The sequence below is a fragment of the Polyodon spathula genome, chromosome 7 (genome assembly GCF_017654505.1).
Source record: "Polyodon spathula isolate WHYD16114869_AA chromosome 7, ASM1765450v1, whole genome shotgun sequence".
Classification (NCBI taxonomy): Eukaryota; Metazoa; Chordata; class Actinopteri; order Acipenseriformes; family Polyodontidae; genus Polyodon; species Polyodon spathula.
Genome location: NC_054540.1, coordinates 38,439,337 through 38,455,598, shown reverse-complemented (window position 1 = coordinate 38,455,598; position 16,262 = coordinate 38,439,337). Strand labels below are relative to the sequence as shown.

At 37.8% G+C, this 16,262-nt stretch overlaps 1 protein-coding gene across 1 annotated transcript; it reads right to left on the bottom strand.

Annotated features, from left to right (window-relative positions):
* Positions 1-13,193: 13,193 nt before the first annotated feature.
* On the bottom strand, positions 13,194-14,899 carry LOC121317896 (muscarinic acetylcholine receptor M2-like). Its single transcript, XM_041253989.1, has one exon. The coding sequence runs from the start codon at positions 14,845-14,847 to the stop codon at positions 13,372-13,374; it is 1,476 nt and encodes a 491-aa protein (XP_041109923.1). The 5' UTR covers positions 14,848-14,899; the 3' UTR covers positions 13,194-13,371.
* Between the last annotated feature and the right edge of the window lie 1,363 nt (positions 14,900-16,262).

Here is a 16,262-nt window from a genome sequence, read left to right as displayed (position 1 = left end):
CTCTTTTCTGCTCTTTTAGTCCAGGAACTGTGATAAAACTTCTTTGACTGCCAACTTGAGAGCTCTTCATTTTGGAATGTCTTTACCAGTGATATGCTGTTGCAATACTGACAAAGAAAATTAGGCTCTGCCTTGTTTTTTTGTTTATAAATATCTCCAGACAGGTGCAGCAGTTTTCAGAAATAATAACGCAAATAAAGTATAATAATAATAAAATAACAAATTAAAGAAGTTTGCTTTATTCCTGCACACAAATCTACATAGATAAATGCCATGGAACATCTTGTTTGTATATATGACTTGTTCTAAAAAAAAAGGTTCTGTTTTCTGTACATAATTTTAAGACCCCAACTTAGGAAACGTTAGGAAATATTACACAGCAAATGAAAAGAAAAATAGCATTTAAGCTAATTGGAAATTAGAGTCGGGTCAAATAGACCCGAAATCTAATAGGAGGGTTAAATATGTATTTTTTTTTATTACATTTTCACCAGTTTCAAAATGCTTGAGATGATGTATTTCTGAAATGATCGTTTAAAAGGGAAATAAAACAAAAACTGTCAAAGTATGAGTATTATGATTTTTATTTATGTGTGCCAGAGTATTTATACTTCTAAATAATGCAGAAAGATTGTGCTTCACTGATTAGCATTCAATTATACTATGAGTTCAAAACTCCAAAGGTCACAAGCCGCACTCTCTATTGAGTCAAAATTGCCGGATGCCTTTTTCCTTTGATTTACATAACCTACTCTACACTTTGGAGGCAAGATAATTTTTTATTGTGAAACAACAGTTAATGAAAAATAACAAAACTGAAATGTCTTGGGAAGATAAGTATTCACCCCCCTGAGTCAATACTTGGTAGACCCACCTTTGGCAGAAATCATAGCTGCGAGTCTTTAAGTCTGTACCAGGTTTGCACATCTGGATCATACAATATTCACCCATTCTTCTTGGAAAAATTGTTCAAGCTCTGTCAAGTTGGATGGGGATCGTTGGTGGACAGCAATCTTCAAGTCTTGCCACAGATTCTCAATCGAATTCAAGTTGGGCTTTGACTAGGTCACTCTAGCACATTCATTTTCTTGTTTTTAAGCCACTCCAGTGTCGCTTTGGCTGTGTGCTTGGGGTCATTGTCCTGCTGAAAGGTGAATCTACATCCCAGTCTTAGGTCTTTTGCAGACTGAAGCAGGTTTTCCTCAGGGATTTGCCTGTATTTAGCTCCATCCATTTTTCCTTCTACCCTGACAAGCTTCCCAGTCCCTGCCGATGAAAAGCATAACTATAGCATGATCCTGACACCACCATGTTTCACAGTAGGAAAGGTGTTACCTGGGTGATGTTCTGTGTTGGGCTTGCGCCAGACATAACGTTTTGCATTTATATACAAATAATTCAATTTTTGTTTCATTGGACCACAGAATCTTTTGCCACATCTTTTCAGAGTCTCTGTGGCAAAGAGGCTGGTGAAGGGGGAACAGGTGTAGCAGTGATGCAGTGCAGGAGTGACAGGCAGACAATTGTAATCTGGTAAAAAGTGCTTTTATTGTATTCCAGGTCTGGTGACCGTAAAATAATAACTCCCTGGCAATACACAACAATGTGTAAGGCACGGGGATAACAAAACAGGGCACAGTCCCGAAAAAAAACAACACACGGTAACCAGTCCCGGGTGAGTTCAGTCGTGCTGGTGGTGAGTGCAAAACAGGTATTTTCGTGACGGTAGCGCAGTGGTGATCTGGATAGTGCTGACCCTCGGCGACAGCTCCAGATGTGTGCTTTAACTGTCTGGTGGGTCAAAAAACACGGACAATTACAACACAGACAAACACAACACAAAACACGTAATACGTCTTCCTTTTTTATGAGAGCTCCTCTCTCGGTCCTTCTCTCCACCGAGCTTTACCCAAACAAAGGAAAAGATCAGCGTTACCCTGGCCCCTATATGTAATCCCGCATGACTTCTTGATAAATGGTTGCAGCTGCCTTATTGCTTGCAGCTGTCCCTCTTTTACCTTTCAGGTCAATACGGTCTTACAACAGAGTCTCGCTTCTTTCCAGGCTGACCGACTTCCAGGTCCCGGAAACGAACTGTCAGGCCAGCCCTTCCAGATACTTCTCCTCCCGTTCTTTAGCACCCTCACAGGTCGGAAGGGAGATTTATCACCAGAATTCATTATCTTTCTGTCTCTGACATGCCTTTTTACAAATTCAAAGCAGGGTTGAACATGTTTTTTTTTCAGAAACGGATTCCTTCTTGCCACTCTTCCATACAGGCCAGATTTGTGGAGTACCTCAGCTATTGTTGACACATAGACAGTTTCTCCTATCTCAGCCATGAAACGCTGTAGGTCTTTTAGAGTTGTCTCTTGGTGGCTTCTCTGACCAATGCCCTTCTTACCTGGCTGCTCAGTTTGTGAGGACTGCCTGCTCTAAGCAATTCTGGGTGGTGCCATATACCTCCCACTTCTTAATGATCAACTTGATTGTCCTCCAACGGATATTCAATTCCTTTGAAATATTTTTATACCCCTTCCCTGATCTGTGCCTTTCCATAACTTTATCCTGGAGTTGTTTTGAAGGCTCCTTGATCTTCATGGTAGTATCTTTGCTTTGAATGCACTACCCAACTGTGGGACCTTACAGAGACAGGTGTATTTAATCTGAAATCATGTGAACTCTTTTTATTGCACACAGATGGACTTCATTTAACTTCATTGTGTGAATTCTGAAGGCAATTGGTTGCACTTGAGCTTATGTAGGAATGTCATAGCAAAGGGGGTGAATACTTATCTAATGATGACTTTACAGGTTTTTATTTTTAATTGATTTGTTTCCCCCTCCCCCCTTTTTTCACACATGAAAGTGTTGAGTAGGTTGTATAAATCAAAGGGAAAAAAATCCCATTTAAATTAGATTTCAGGTTGTAACACAACAAACTGTGAAAATGTCCAAGGAGGGTGAATACTTCCTATAAGCACTGAACATTGCATATATCTGGAGAATTGCTTATCAAATTGACATTAAACATTTCATTTCTATTTGTTATTCTATACTATTCTGTAATACTGTGAAGGTATTCACCTTTTGAAATTACAAGAGTGGCAGGGATGTTTGTTACTGACATACCTGTTTTTACTTCTCTTGGTAAATGATCTTGTGGCAGTGGCAACTTCATGTGTATGGTGTGAGGCCCATGACAAAATGTATAAAATTATGCACTATAATTAATAGTATTGAACTACTCAGTGCCCAAACTCTCAAACTGAATTGTAGTTTAGCAGACAGATGTAGAATTGAATTGAAAAATATGTGTTGACTGGACAAGGTTTTACTTTTAATGTTACTAATTATATAATTTGAATATAACAGCACATATTTTAAAAAAAGAACAGCCTTCAGTCTTGTATTTGAATTTTAATTGAATTAACCAAAGAATATGACACAACATAGACATTGAAAGTATATTCTAGTACAATATTACCTTGAAAGAGCAACTAACAGATGCTGCAAAAAGAAGAACATTTGTAATATCACAGTGGGGGACATTCAGATAGTTATTAAATACATGTATGTACACTTTAACTGAATTCTATAATATTACATTAAACATATATATATATATATATATATATATATATATATATATATATATATATATATATATATATATATATATAGTACTGTGCAAAAGTTTTAGGCAGGTGTGAAAAAATGCTGTAAAGTAAGAATGCTTCAAAAATAGACATGTTAATAGTTTATATTTATCAGTTAACTAAATGCAAAGTGAGTGAACAGAAGAAAAATCGAAATCAAATCCATATTTGGTGTGACCACCCTTTCACTTCAAAACAGCATCAATTATTGTAGGTACGCTTGCACAAAGTCAGAGAATTTGTAGGCATATAGTCAGGTGTATGATTAAACAATTATACCAAACAGGTGCTAATGATCATCAATTCAATATGTAGGTTGAAACACAATCATTAACTGAAACAGAAACAGCTGTGTAGGAGGAATAAAACTGGGTGAGGAACAGCCAAACTTAGCTAACAAGGTGAGGTTGCTGAAGACAGTTTACTGTCAAAAGTCATACACCATGGCAAGACTGAGCACAGCAACAAGACACAAGGTAGTTATACTGCATCAGCAAGGTCTCTCCCAGGCAGAAATTTCATGGCAGACAGGGGTTTCCAGATATGCTGTCCAAGTTCTTTTGAAGAAGCATAAAGAAACGGGTAATGTTGAGGACCGTAGACGCAGTGGTCGGCCAAGGAAACTTACTGCAGCAGATGAAAGACACACCATGCTTACTTCCCTTTGCAATCTGAAGATGTCCAGCAATGCCATCAGCTCAGAATTGGCAGAAAACAGTGGGACCCTGGTACACCCATCTACTGTCTGGAGAAGTCTGGTCAGAAGTAGTCTTCATGGAAGACTTGCAGCCAAAAAGCCAAACCTCTGACGTGGAAACCAGGCCAAGCGACTCAACTGTGCACGAAAACACAGGAACTGGGGTGCAGAAAAATGGCAGTAGGTGCTCTGGACTGATGAGTCAAAATTTGAAATATTTGGCTGTAGCAGAAGGCAGTTTGTTCGCCGAAGGGCTGGAGAGTGGTACACGAATGAGTGTCTGCAGGCAACAGTGAAGCATGGTAGAGGTTCCTTGCAAGTTTGGGGCTGCATTTCTGCAAATAGAGTTGGGGATTTGGTCAGAATTAATCAATGCTGAGAAGTACAGGCAGATACTTATCCATCATGCAATAACATCAGGGGGGCATCTGGTTGGCCCCAAATTTATTCTGTAGCATGACAACGACCCCAAACATACAGTGAAAGTCATTAAGAACTATCTTCAGAGTAAAGAAGAACAAGGAGTCCTGGAAGTGATGGTATGGCCCCCACAGAGCCCTGATCTCAACATCATTGAGTCTGTCTGGGATTACATGAAGAGAGAGAAGCAACTGAGGCTGTCTAAATCCACAGAATTGTGGTTAGTTCTCCAAGATGTTTGGGCCAACCTACCTGCCGAGTTCCTTCAAAAACTGTGTGCAAGTGTACCTAGAAGAATTGATGCTATTTGAAGGCAAAGGGTGGTCACACCAAATATTAATTTGATTTAGATTTTTCTTCTGTTCACTCACTTTGCATTTTGCTAATAGATAAATATAAACTATTAACATGTCTATTTTTGAAAGCATTCTTACTTTACAGCATTTTTTCACACCTGCCTAAAACTTTTGCACAGTACTGTATCTGTATCGATATCTATTAGATATCTATCTATCTATCTATCTATCTATCTATATATATATATATATATATATATATACACAGTATTTTTTTTTTAAACATATGCCGTTGACAGACAGAGTGTACCATATGAGCAATATCACAAGCCACAGTCAATGAGGGCACAATGATGTACTGGAGGCTTTGAGCAACTCAAAGGGGTAACCTGTGCTTTGACCTTGGGAGCTCCCTCACTCTCATATAGATAGAATTTATGTTTGCTTCAAGAGATTTCCCAGGTAATCCAATAGCTGAGCTGGAATTGGAAAGCTTGTCTCTAACACACATCCACTAAATCTTTAGAAAATCCTTTTCAAAAACAAAGCAGTGCTTCTCACTGCTTAGCTCTAACTACAAGGCCACAATCTCTCCCAACTCTCAGTTCTGTTGACAAGATAACAGTATTTCCTGATCCTGCACTTGTAAACATGGGGAGAGGACAGTCTCCCACGTGCTTCTTTTAAACCACCAGGCGGTGCTATGTTTCACACCCCTAACAACTAAGTAATCTAATATTAAATAACAATGCACCTTTCTCCTTGGCTTTGAACACTTCCAGTACTCATTGCCTACTAGTTGCTCAGGTCTTCCTTCAGGACCACACAGCCTCCTAGTCTTGAGCTCTTACCACTAGATCACACTTCCTTCAGGTCCCTAAGCTCTACCTTCTATTATACACTGACCCCAGATCTTTTCTCACAGACTTTGCCATGCTGTTCCCTGTGCCAAAGGGGGTCACAGCAGTAGAGTAACTAAAGGGGACACTCTTTGCCATTCTTTGCACATCAGACGCCTGCAACTCAGTATATGTTAAATATTTAGTGTCAAAGGCAATCATCGCCCCACGTTAATTGTAACATACGTTCATACCTACAATTTAAATGATTATCCAACATTTTACAATAGATGCACAGCTTTATAAAATGTCATACAAAAAGGACATTGAAGACAGCAATGATTATGTACATGATAGGAGATCATTTATTTAAAAAAAAAAAAAATAATATTTATGAAAAAAATTTCCACCTCTCTTTTCAATGGCCTGCCGTTTTAAAGATCATCTAGCATGTTTGTCTCTAGCTAATAAATAGGGTAGGTGGACATGGAGACACCCCCTTCCCCATTCCCATCTCAGAGTCTGTCCAGAGTTGTGAAATATTGGCAGTGGGGAAACGGCAGAGTTGTTTGGTGTCTGTAGGGAAACTAATTACCTTTTCACAAACCCAAATTTAATCAAAAATACATTATACAAAATACATTACTGGCTTTACTTTGTAGTTCACAAGACCAACCAGATGGTGGGGCCAGGTGGCAGTGGGAGACCAGTTGTATAAAGTTGCCAGAGGCTTGTTTCCAGGGATATTCCAATTGATCAGTAAAGTTATTTGTCATTGGTTGAAAATATCTGGCTTGTTTCCTTTGGGACACATTATGTTTTTCTGGGAAATAGCCACATCTGAGTAAAGGCCATTGCACACAGGATCCGTTAACACATCCGAATTTAAAGTGAGTCTAAACAGAAAAAAACAATCATGTGCAGTCCCTATTGCACCTTGCACACTGATTCCGTAATTGTCGTACGATGGTGATGAGTCAAGTTTGGAATCGAAACAAGTTCGATTTGATACGATTTGACATGCGTTAAAATTGACATTGACCAATGAAAAACAATTGGGAAGATATGTGGGTTCTTGCATTACCCTGAATAAAATGGAAAATCTGCCATCAAACAAAAATTACTCTATGTTAAATCCAAAAAAAGAAGACATGGAAAGACATTGCCGTGACTTGGGCATGAATGATATGTACAGTATTATAAAATATGAAAACGTGTTTGCAGTATAGGTTATTACAAGCCTATATTTTGTATTTCAATTGTAGTCAAGGAAGTAAAGAAACAATGGTTTAACCTGGAAACACATATCAGAGAAAGAAGCATGACAGGACAAGAGTGGTCAGGGCTTAACAGTCAGAAGAGAGGGGCAGTTTATAAAAGTGATGTTCGGTAGCTCATTGCTAGCTTCCCAACTTTTAGATATATTTACTACAGGAGAGATTGTTTGAAAAATTAAATATTGGTTATATGTAATATATATTTTTTTGTATGTATTGCATAACAACGTTCTTGTAGTCTAGTAAAAACGTAATAATTAGCAAACGTTTTCCATCAGCGTTTGCTGATCATTAAGTTTATACTACATTTAACATTTTTGTGTTCAAAGTTATGAAAGAATTACCAGAATTGTATTTATTTTTTATTAAAATACTGAAATTATATATATACATATATATTTACTAAAGCCTCTACTGCACATCAGCGCTCAGAAGTACGATATTATTGCATTGAGTGTGCAATGGATTGATGGATGACTTTTTCGAATGACGAATCCTAAACAACGGAACAGATCCAGTGTGCAAAGGACTTTACTCGTTTTGGAAATAGGTTGAAAGTAGTACTGTGTTTTTATTTGTGTACATAAGGGTTAGTTATGGTGTTCTATAGTTGGATAACTGGTATATTAAATAATAAATATTGGTAGAGGAATACAAGAATATCCTCTGTGTTTCGTTTCCATCATAATAATAATGTGTTTAAAATGGTGTGTGTGTGTGTGTTATTTTATCCATTTATGTTTGTGTATGAAAGGGGTTAAACAAACAGTCATGTAATTTGAACAAATTCCCAACAGATACTGTAACCTTCAATGTGTCATAATGGCAAGCTGTAATTTGATTGTGCTGCTTCCCCTATTTAGCTAATCCTTTTAACTGGAATCCCAGAGGGGTAAGGAACAGACCAAGGCAAAAACATTACAAATGGGGACTCTCTTCTCCTTCCAGCATGCTAAGTAGTTTCCTGTCAATTCAACTTTTGTAACTGCTCATTCGCTGGAAATAGCCACATATTTGTGCTGAAGCAATAAACGTAGAAAATTCAGATTTGACTTATCTGATAAATTAATCAAGGAGTTATAATATCATGGTGTTCGGAGATATGGATCAATGTATTGTTTATTAGCATTTAAACTATCTCACACTTTTCCAGTACATGTCCTCAGCTACTGAGCTACAAGCCACATCAGTCCCAGGTCCACAAACTAGTGACAAAGTATCTGTTCTTCTTTCCATTTGCTTTCATGGCATCTGACCCCAAATGTCCTCTGGACACTGACATGCCCAATTGTGATTGGACTAAAGTACCATAGGGTATCCAAGTTTTGATATATTGTGCAAAAAGCCGAGGCAGTTTTGCTAAATTAACCAAAGACGAACTGACACACCATTGCATTGACATTTAATTCATCAGGGCGTTGTCTGTGACGCAGAGGAGTCTGTGTTCTAATGTCCAATCTGAGTTTATCAGTAGCAAACAGAACAGCAAATCTGTTCTGCCCCAGTGAGAATTGGCAGACTAGCTTTAGAGATTGTTAGTAAACCTGTATACAGTATAATGTAAAGAAAGCAAATATAATTAACAGGGAAAATATGTATATTAAATAGGAGCATAATGTGAAGACACATTTTACATAATATATATTTGACATAGCTTTAAGCTTTTTGGTTTAACAAATACGTTATTTACGAAGACTACGAAGATGGATTTTTTTGTTTTTGTTTTTTGTTAGTGAAGTGTTCAGTTTGAGTTTCGTAATATCCCACATTTTGGGGGGAAGGGTAGGCATTGGGTGCTCCCTGTCAAACAAGGTGCTGACACAGAAAGGTCACCCAAAGGTGAGTTTGTAAAATAATAATATTAATAATCAAAAAGGGAAGTTATACTGTACAACGGGTATTTTAGCAAGTATTTTTTTTTGTACTTTTTTTTTTTTGTTCAACAACAAAAGGTTATCGTACTGTTATAAAACTGAATAAATATCTACAAACCTAATTTCTTCAATTATCGTCTCCATTACATCTAATTGTGAAATCTCCATGTCTTTACAGGTCCTGACTTATCAGGCACTACAAATGACTATAGAAAAATCTCAAGCACTGAAGAACAATGATGACTTGAGTCAACAGTGTCAGGCTGGTTACAATTTTTTTTTAAGCATATTTACTTTAACAGGTACATTTTAAAGTCTTGTTTAATTCATTTTTTTAAATAATATATAATGAAACAATAATAACTAAACGGTATATCTAATTCTAATGTGATTTCCTTCTGATGCTAAGAAATGTCAGGTGGCTGTATCTGAGTCTACTTTATATTAAAAATAAATAAAACAATCTGGACAATCTCAGGCTAATCTGCAACTAAATTGATATGGGCCTGTGACAAAGTGCCTGCCCCTGTGTCTATTTTTCTGTTATATGTTGCGTGTGGTGTGTTAAATGTTGGTGTATAGGCATTGGTACACGGGATTTAAACGGGTCTGTATTTCATGTGTGTTTAAAAATGTATAATTGTATTTAGGCACGGGATTGTACATCACTTCACGTGCATTTAAAGTAGTTAATATGTGAGCACGAGGTTGCACATAATTCACGTGCTGGGATTCAGTGAATAATTAATTGGTAATTGAATCCCAGCACAACAGTATTTATAGATGCACATTTTACTCACTCAGGGTTGGGTGTTCGGTGAGGGGGAGGGGGAATAGAGTTTAATATCAATTGTTATTGCATGCTGGTGGGACCAGCACGATACTTGTTTATTTAAAACTCACCAAGCTTGTTATTCTGTCTAACTGCTCACCATGTTTGTTTAGTATAGTCCGTTTTGTGTGTCTATTTATTTTGGCGTAAAGTGCCGTGTCCTGTCTTTTGTCTGTGTAAACCATTTTATTTTCAATAAACCGGTGCAAGCAAGCATCCCCATCATTTCACTTCATCTGTTTTGTCTCGGTGTATTCCCTTCCTGGTTTTGACGCTTGGAGGCGCTGTTAATCCCATGCAGGCACCACGTGTCACAAAGACGGCCGGAGTGGGTGACATCAGAACCAGGAAGGGAATACACTGAGACAAAACAGATGAAGTGAAATGATGGGGACGCTTGCTTGCACCGGTTTATTGAAAATAAAACGGTTTACACAGACAAAAGGCAGGACACGGCACTTTACGCCAAAATAAAGACACACAAAACGGACTATACTAAACAAACACAGTGAGCAGATAGACAGACTAACAAACACGGTGAGTTTTAAATAAACAAGTATCGTGCTGGTCCCACCAGCACGCAATAACAATTGATATTAAACTCTATTCCCCACTCCTCTCTCTCCCGTGTCCTACTCACCGAACACCCAACCTCGAGTGAGTAAAACGTGCATCTGTATATACTGTTGTGCTAGGATTCAATTACCAATTAATTATTCACTTGAATCCCAGCACGTGAACTAATTATGTGCACCCTCGTGCTCATATATTAACTACTTTAAATGCACGTGAAGTGATCCCGTGCCTAAATACAATTATACATTTTTAAACACACGTGAAATACAGATCCGTTTACATCCCATGTACCAATGCCTATACACCAACATTTAACACACCACACGCAACATGTAACAGAAAAATAGACACAGGAGAGGGCACTTTGTCACAAGGCCCTTTTAACAATATGTTTAATTAGCTGTTTCTAACAGAAAGAGTGCTTGTAAATGTTCTTTAAGGCTGAAAAGTATTTTGAAACACAATAATATACTCCTCTTTTTAAACAATTGAAAAGAGAACCACATATTTTTATGGTTAATCAAACTAGGTTTTAGAAAAGCTGATTGTTTCTGAGAATGTTGATCCCAATGCCTATACTGGTGTAGTGTTGCTTTCTGAACATGGTCTATTAGATAAAGTAATTATATTATATTATATTATACTGTATAAGAAATGCCATGTCGTGCAATTGTTCAAACTTTGTGAAATATCTGTATGTCTCTTACAATAAGAGACTCCCTGCACATTAATCTTTAACAGGGATTGGTTGATTTCTTATATGTAATTTAGAATACCCTGAACCAGCAGTAGTCAAATTAGTTTCTCGCCCTCTCTCTCTCTCCTCTTAATGAGCTCATCTGAGAAAAACATGCAATGTTTGATTAATGGGATCTGTAAAACCTAGAAGGCTTACAGTACAATTCTTGAGTGGAACAAATCCGCACAGTTGAATAGAGATTAATACAATTTGATTTCTGATTTGTTTAGCACTGACATTTAGAACCAGAACTCCATCATTATTCCTTGTTAGAATATGAGTGATCAGCTTCATATTTACGTATGTTTCTGCTTCGCTGTTTTTAATTATTTTTTTAGTAATTTTGACATTATCCTTTTGGTAAAAAAAATATCATAAATATGTTTTTTTTTTTTTTTTTTTTTATTTTGGTCCGACACCCACTATCTCAACTAAAAGTTAGGTGGGCCCCATGTGATCCAGATTTAGTTAATCCAGTTCATATGTGGCTTTGTGCATTTTCAATAGTTTATATGCAGTTTACTGTACATGTCCCAAACATAAATTTAAATGTATTTTTGGTTGAGGATGTGTAGCTCATTCAACATTCAGTCAAAAAAAAAATGAAAAAAACAAGTGTACACGACGCAATTAAATAATATAATTGGAATATTATATATATATAAAATTAAAGCCACCTCAAGTAAACTTCAAAAACGTACAGAAATTTGCACTCAAAAGCCAGTGACTACTGAAGTACATATAATATTCCAAGTTATTTCAGTATGTGAAGAGAAACAATTTATCTCCCCCTTCTATATTTATATTTCAGGCACTTATTTGAACAATTGACCACTTTCTTAATGAGTGGGTGGGGGTGAATATGCTTTATTCAGACTAGGAGACAAATGCCACTCAGATTAACAGCCCTGCTTTAATGTAGTGCCATTAGGTGTGGTCAGACTGTAGCCAGGTCAGATCTCAGAAGCTAAGAAAGCCCCGTTCAGTACAGGGACTTCCAAGAAAAAATGAGATGCTACAAAGAATGGTACCTCCAATGTCATTGTTTAGTTCAACATTTCATTTTTAACAAGCTTTTCAAACTTGGAATACTCTCTTTTGTGATGGTCCACCAACACCATCTTTTAGTTTCAGTAAAGTTATAACTGGAAAGAAAGAATTTGGGAAGGAAGAATTGAGAAACAGGATTTCTGCATACTCACATACACTTACTATTTTCACTTTTCAGACAGATCTTCCTGTACTAAGCTTTAGAAGCAATCCTCACATTGTTTCACACTTTACTTGTGTATATTTATACATTTTTATATTTGTACTGAGTTAGAGATATATAGTCCATAATACTTATCAGCCCTATTGTCCCTTTTAAATTAAATTTTTTCATTGAGTAGAAATAACACTGAAGTTATTCACTCTCTTTTGAAAGGTTCACACTAGTTATAAAATGTGCTCCATGAGAGTGTGACCAACTACCACTCATGTGTTTTCAATGTGTCCTTGTGTGTTTGCATGTGCTTGTGTGTTGACAATTTTTGCAAATATCTGCTAAGTATATATCTATTTTTGTTTCCTAGTGTTCCCAACACACACACACACACACACATACACACACACACACACATAAATTAAAAATTCTGGTCCTTACTTTTTACATCTATGGTCATGGTTGTTTTTAAGAAATAGCTATTTAGGCTAATTGTAAAGTTTCTTTAAAGATCTGCCCTAGATTTTAGTGACATAATAGTTTAATTATATATATATAAATATATACCGTTAAACATAAATTTTGAGATAAAAGAATGAGAAAATTACACTACACAACTCTTTCAACAGTGTGAAGATATTGAATATGCCATTTTGCTGCTTAGGATTTGACCACTGCAACTTGGTGCTCCACATGTGAATGAGTCTGTTTGTGCCTGTTTGTCTGTGTTTGCGTCTCTTTGTCTATGTGTGTGTGTGTGTGTGTGTGTGTGTGTGTGTGTGTGTGTGTGTGTCCAATCACAGATCCAAATACCAATGTCTACCAGTTCTCTTCAATACATAAAACAGGCTCTATCCACTTAGCCTTCTGGCTTGTGTTTCTATAAAGTACTATGACAGGGTTCTTTTCACAAAAAAAAAAAATATTAAATGAACACTCCTCAGAACATATTCAGTTCCTATCTGGCAGCCCCAATATTCTTGTACTGGCAGAGGAGAAGGTGCTTAAAAGTCTTTTTAAAGGTGGCATTGCAGAGCGCATAGCAGGCTGGGTTTATGGTGCTATTGATATAGCACAGCCAGTAGCCAATAGTCCAGACAGTGTTGGGTATACAGCTGGAGCAGAAGGTATTGATGAGCACCATGACATTGTAGGGTGTCCAGGTCACAATAAAAGCCAGTAGAATAGCCAGGATGGTCCTAGTGACCTTTTTTTCTCGAGATGGGGGTGCCTTCTTTTTCTTGGGAGGCTGCTTAGTCATCTTGATGATCTTGCGAGCTACTATGTTCTGATTCTCAGCGCCAGGGACAATTTCTGTTGTAGTGCTGGAGGTGGTATCCTTGGGGGAATTTGTGATGATTTTGATGCAAATGAGTTTGGAGCCCTCTGCCTTTGCCTGATGATGAAGAGGAGGCTGGCTGGGGATGGTTGGTGGCTCTTTGCTGGCACCCGCCATCTCCTCTTCCTTCAGGTTGGAAGCCACAGCGCTGATAGAAGTGGAGTCATTGGAGCTCTCCTTCTCTTCTGCTTGGCCACAGTTCTCTATCCCGCCTTCCTCACCTTCTCCTTCCCCAGCAGAGGATGGAGCCTTGCCATTCTGTAACTTGCCCTGGTCCTGGTTTAGGAGATGCTGGCTCTGGTTCGGATTTAAGGCGCCTGCTTCCTCTGCACTCAAGTTGTTGTTGCTGGGTTTGGGGATTTGACTTTGCACTAGGCTAGTAGAGACGGTCTCCTTGTTGGCCAAGGGTTTCCTATGATCCTTCTTGATGCGGCTCTTGCTGGCCCTAGAGATCTGCCAGTAGAGAACCATCATGATCATGACAGGCAGGTAGAAAGCTGCAATGGCCGTCCCAAAGGTGACCGCTGCATTGGAGAAAAACTGGATGTAGCACTCTCTCTCAGGCACGGTCCGTCCCCCAACAATGAACTGCCAGAAGAGGATGGCTGGGGCCCAGAGGATAAAAGACAGGACCCATGCAGCAGCAATCATCATGCCTGCCATTTTGTTGGTCCTCTTTACGGGGTAGCTGAGTGGCTTGGTGACACAGAAGTAACGATCAAAACTGATGATGAGGAGATTCATCACTGATGCATTGCTGACCACATAGTCCAGGGCCAACCACAGATCACAGACCACAGGCCCCAGTGGCCAGTAGCCAATCACGGTGTAGACTGTGTACAGATTCATGGAGCAGATCCCAATGATAAGGTCTGCACATGCCAAACTAAAGAGGAAATAGTTGTTGATAGTCTGTAGGTTCCTGTTGACCTTGATGGAAACCATAACCAAGATGTTGCCAATGACGGTGACCAGACTCAGTGACGCGGCTACGAGGACAATGAAAACTATCTCCACTGTCTTGTAGGGGCTCTCTGGGAGGTTGACGTCTGACACATTGCCAGAGGAGGCATTGGAATATGTTGAGTTCTCCATTTGGGATTTTTTTATCTTTCAGTTATTACTTTGATGCGACAGAGATCTGGAAACACCTACACCTAGAGAGAGTGAAAGAGAAAGGTTAGTTTTGCAAATCAAATGATTTTGTATAGTTTTAAAATTAAGTATCACATTGATGGAGTTTGGATTACTGGATATGAAAGGATCTGAAATGTTTTCAGTCTAAAACTGTAGGTGGCACAACAACCTTTGTGGTAAATCACAAAGAAAGAGGCATTTGTATTCTCTTTTCTTGTTTCCCTCTTGTGAGTAATCTCTGCCCGATATGTTAAAATCAGTCAGAGAACGGGAATGTTCTTGCAAGAGACATTTTGAAATTAAACAAACCAACAGGGCACAAGACACCTCAGTGTGAAAGAAGCCTGGGCTCCATTCCCAGTCATTCCAGTCATTTACTCATGCCACCATCTTTCTGACTTATCAAGACATGAATAAATATATGTGGTGGGGGTTATGGAAGGTTGTTTTACCATAAAATCTGGAAAGTGTTTACATTATAATTTTTTTTTTCTAGCAAAAGCATGGCCAACTATAATAAAGCATACTGCAAACATGGTGAAGCACATATAAGCTTTGCAAATCCCAGAGAGGTATGGTAAAATCATTACAAAGTATAGTACATTATGGTAAATGCATAATTGAACCACATGGAAACTTTAAAAATACTGTGGTAAGTTTTCATAAGCATGGAAACTGAAAGTATAAATAGCAAGAAACCCAATGTGAAATGCTAGAATCCTGAAATATATGTGCAGATTATCACACTCTGATAAAAAAAGGTCTTGAAATACCAATGACATATAAATATATTCTTGCACGACATTTGCAAAGTACCTGAATGGACTGTGAGAGGGTAGTACTATATGAACTAAAACAGAATATTTGTATACTCTGAGGGAAATGTCAGCAATGACTAATTGAGGACCTGGTGAAACTGGACCAAGAAGAAAATAGGTCCATTCTTAAAAAACATTTTTATCTTCAGGTTTTGCCTCCTTTTGGATGTATTGTTTGGTCTTAGTGTTTTGAATATATCACTCCAAGTAATTGTTTGAATTGTTGCCAATTCAGCTTATCAAAATAATAAAATAATCCAAATTTTAGACTATTCTCTTCTTTAAAATGATTGTAGCTAATAAAATAATTCCATAAATGTGCCATGTCAGACACAGTCATATAGGTCTCAATGTGCAGTAATTAAAGAAATCTATGGTTTAGCAAACATGGGTTTTCATTTTAAAACATGATGGGCCCAATTTTCATAACTTTGCAAAATGGTGGTGCTATCGCTGGAATATGATTTTGGAGCCAGGCTTTGCATTGTCTTTTTTGCCATGCACCATAGGTTCTTTGAGAAATGACATCTCACAAACCCACTTATTGTCATGTTT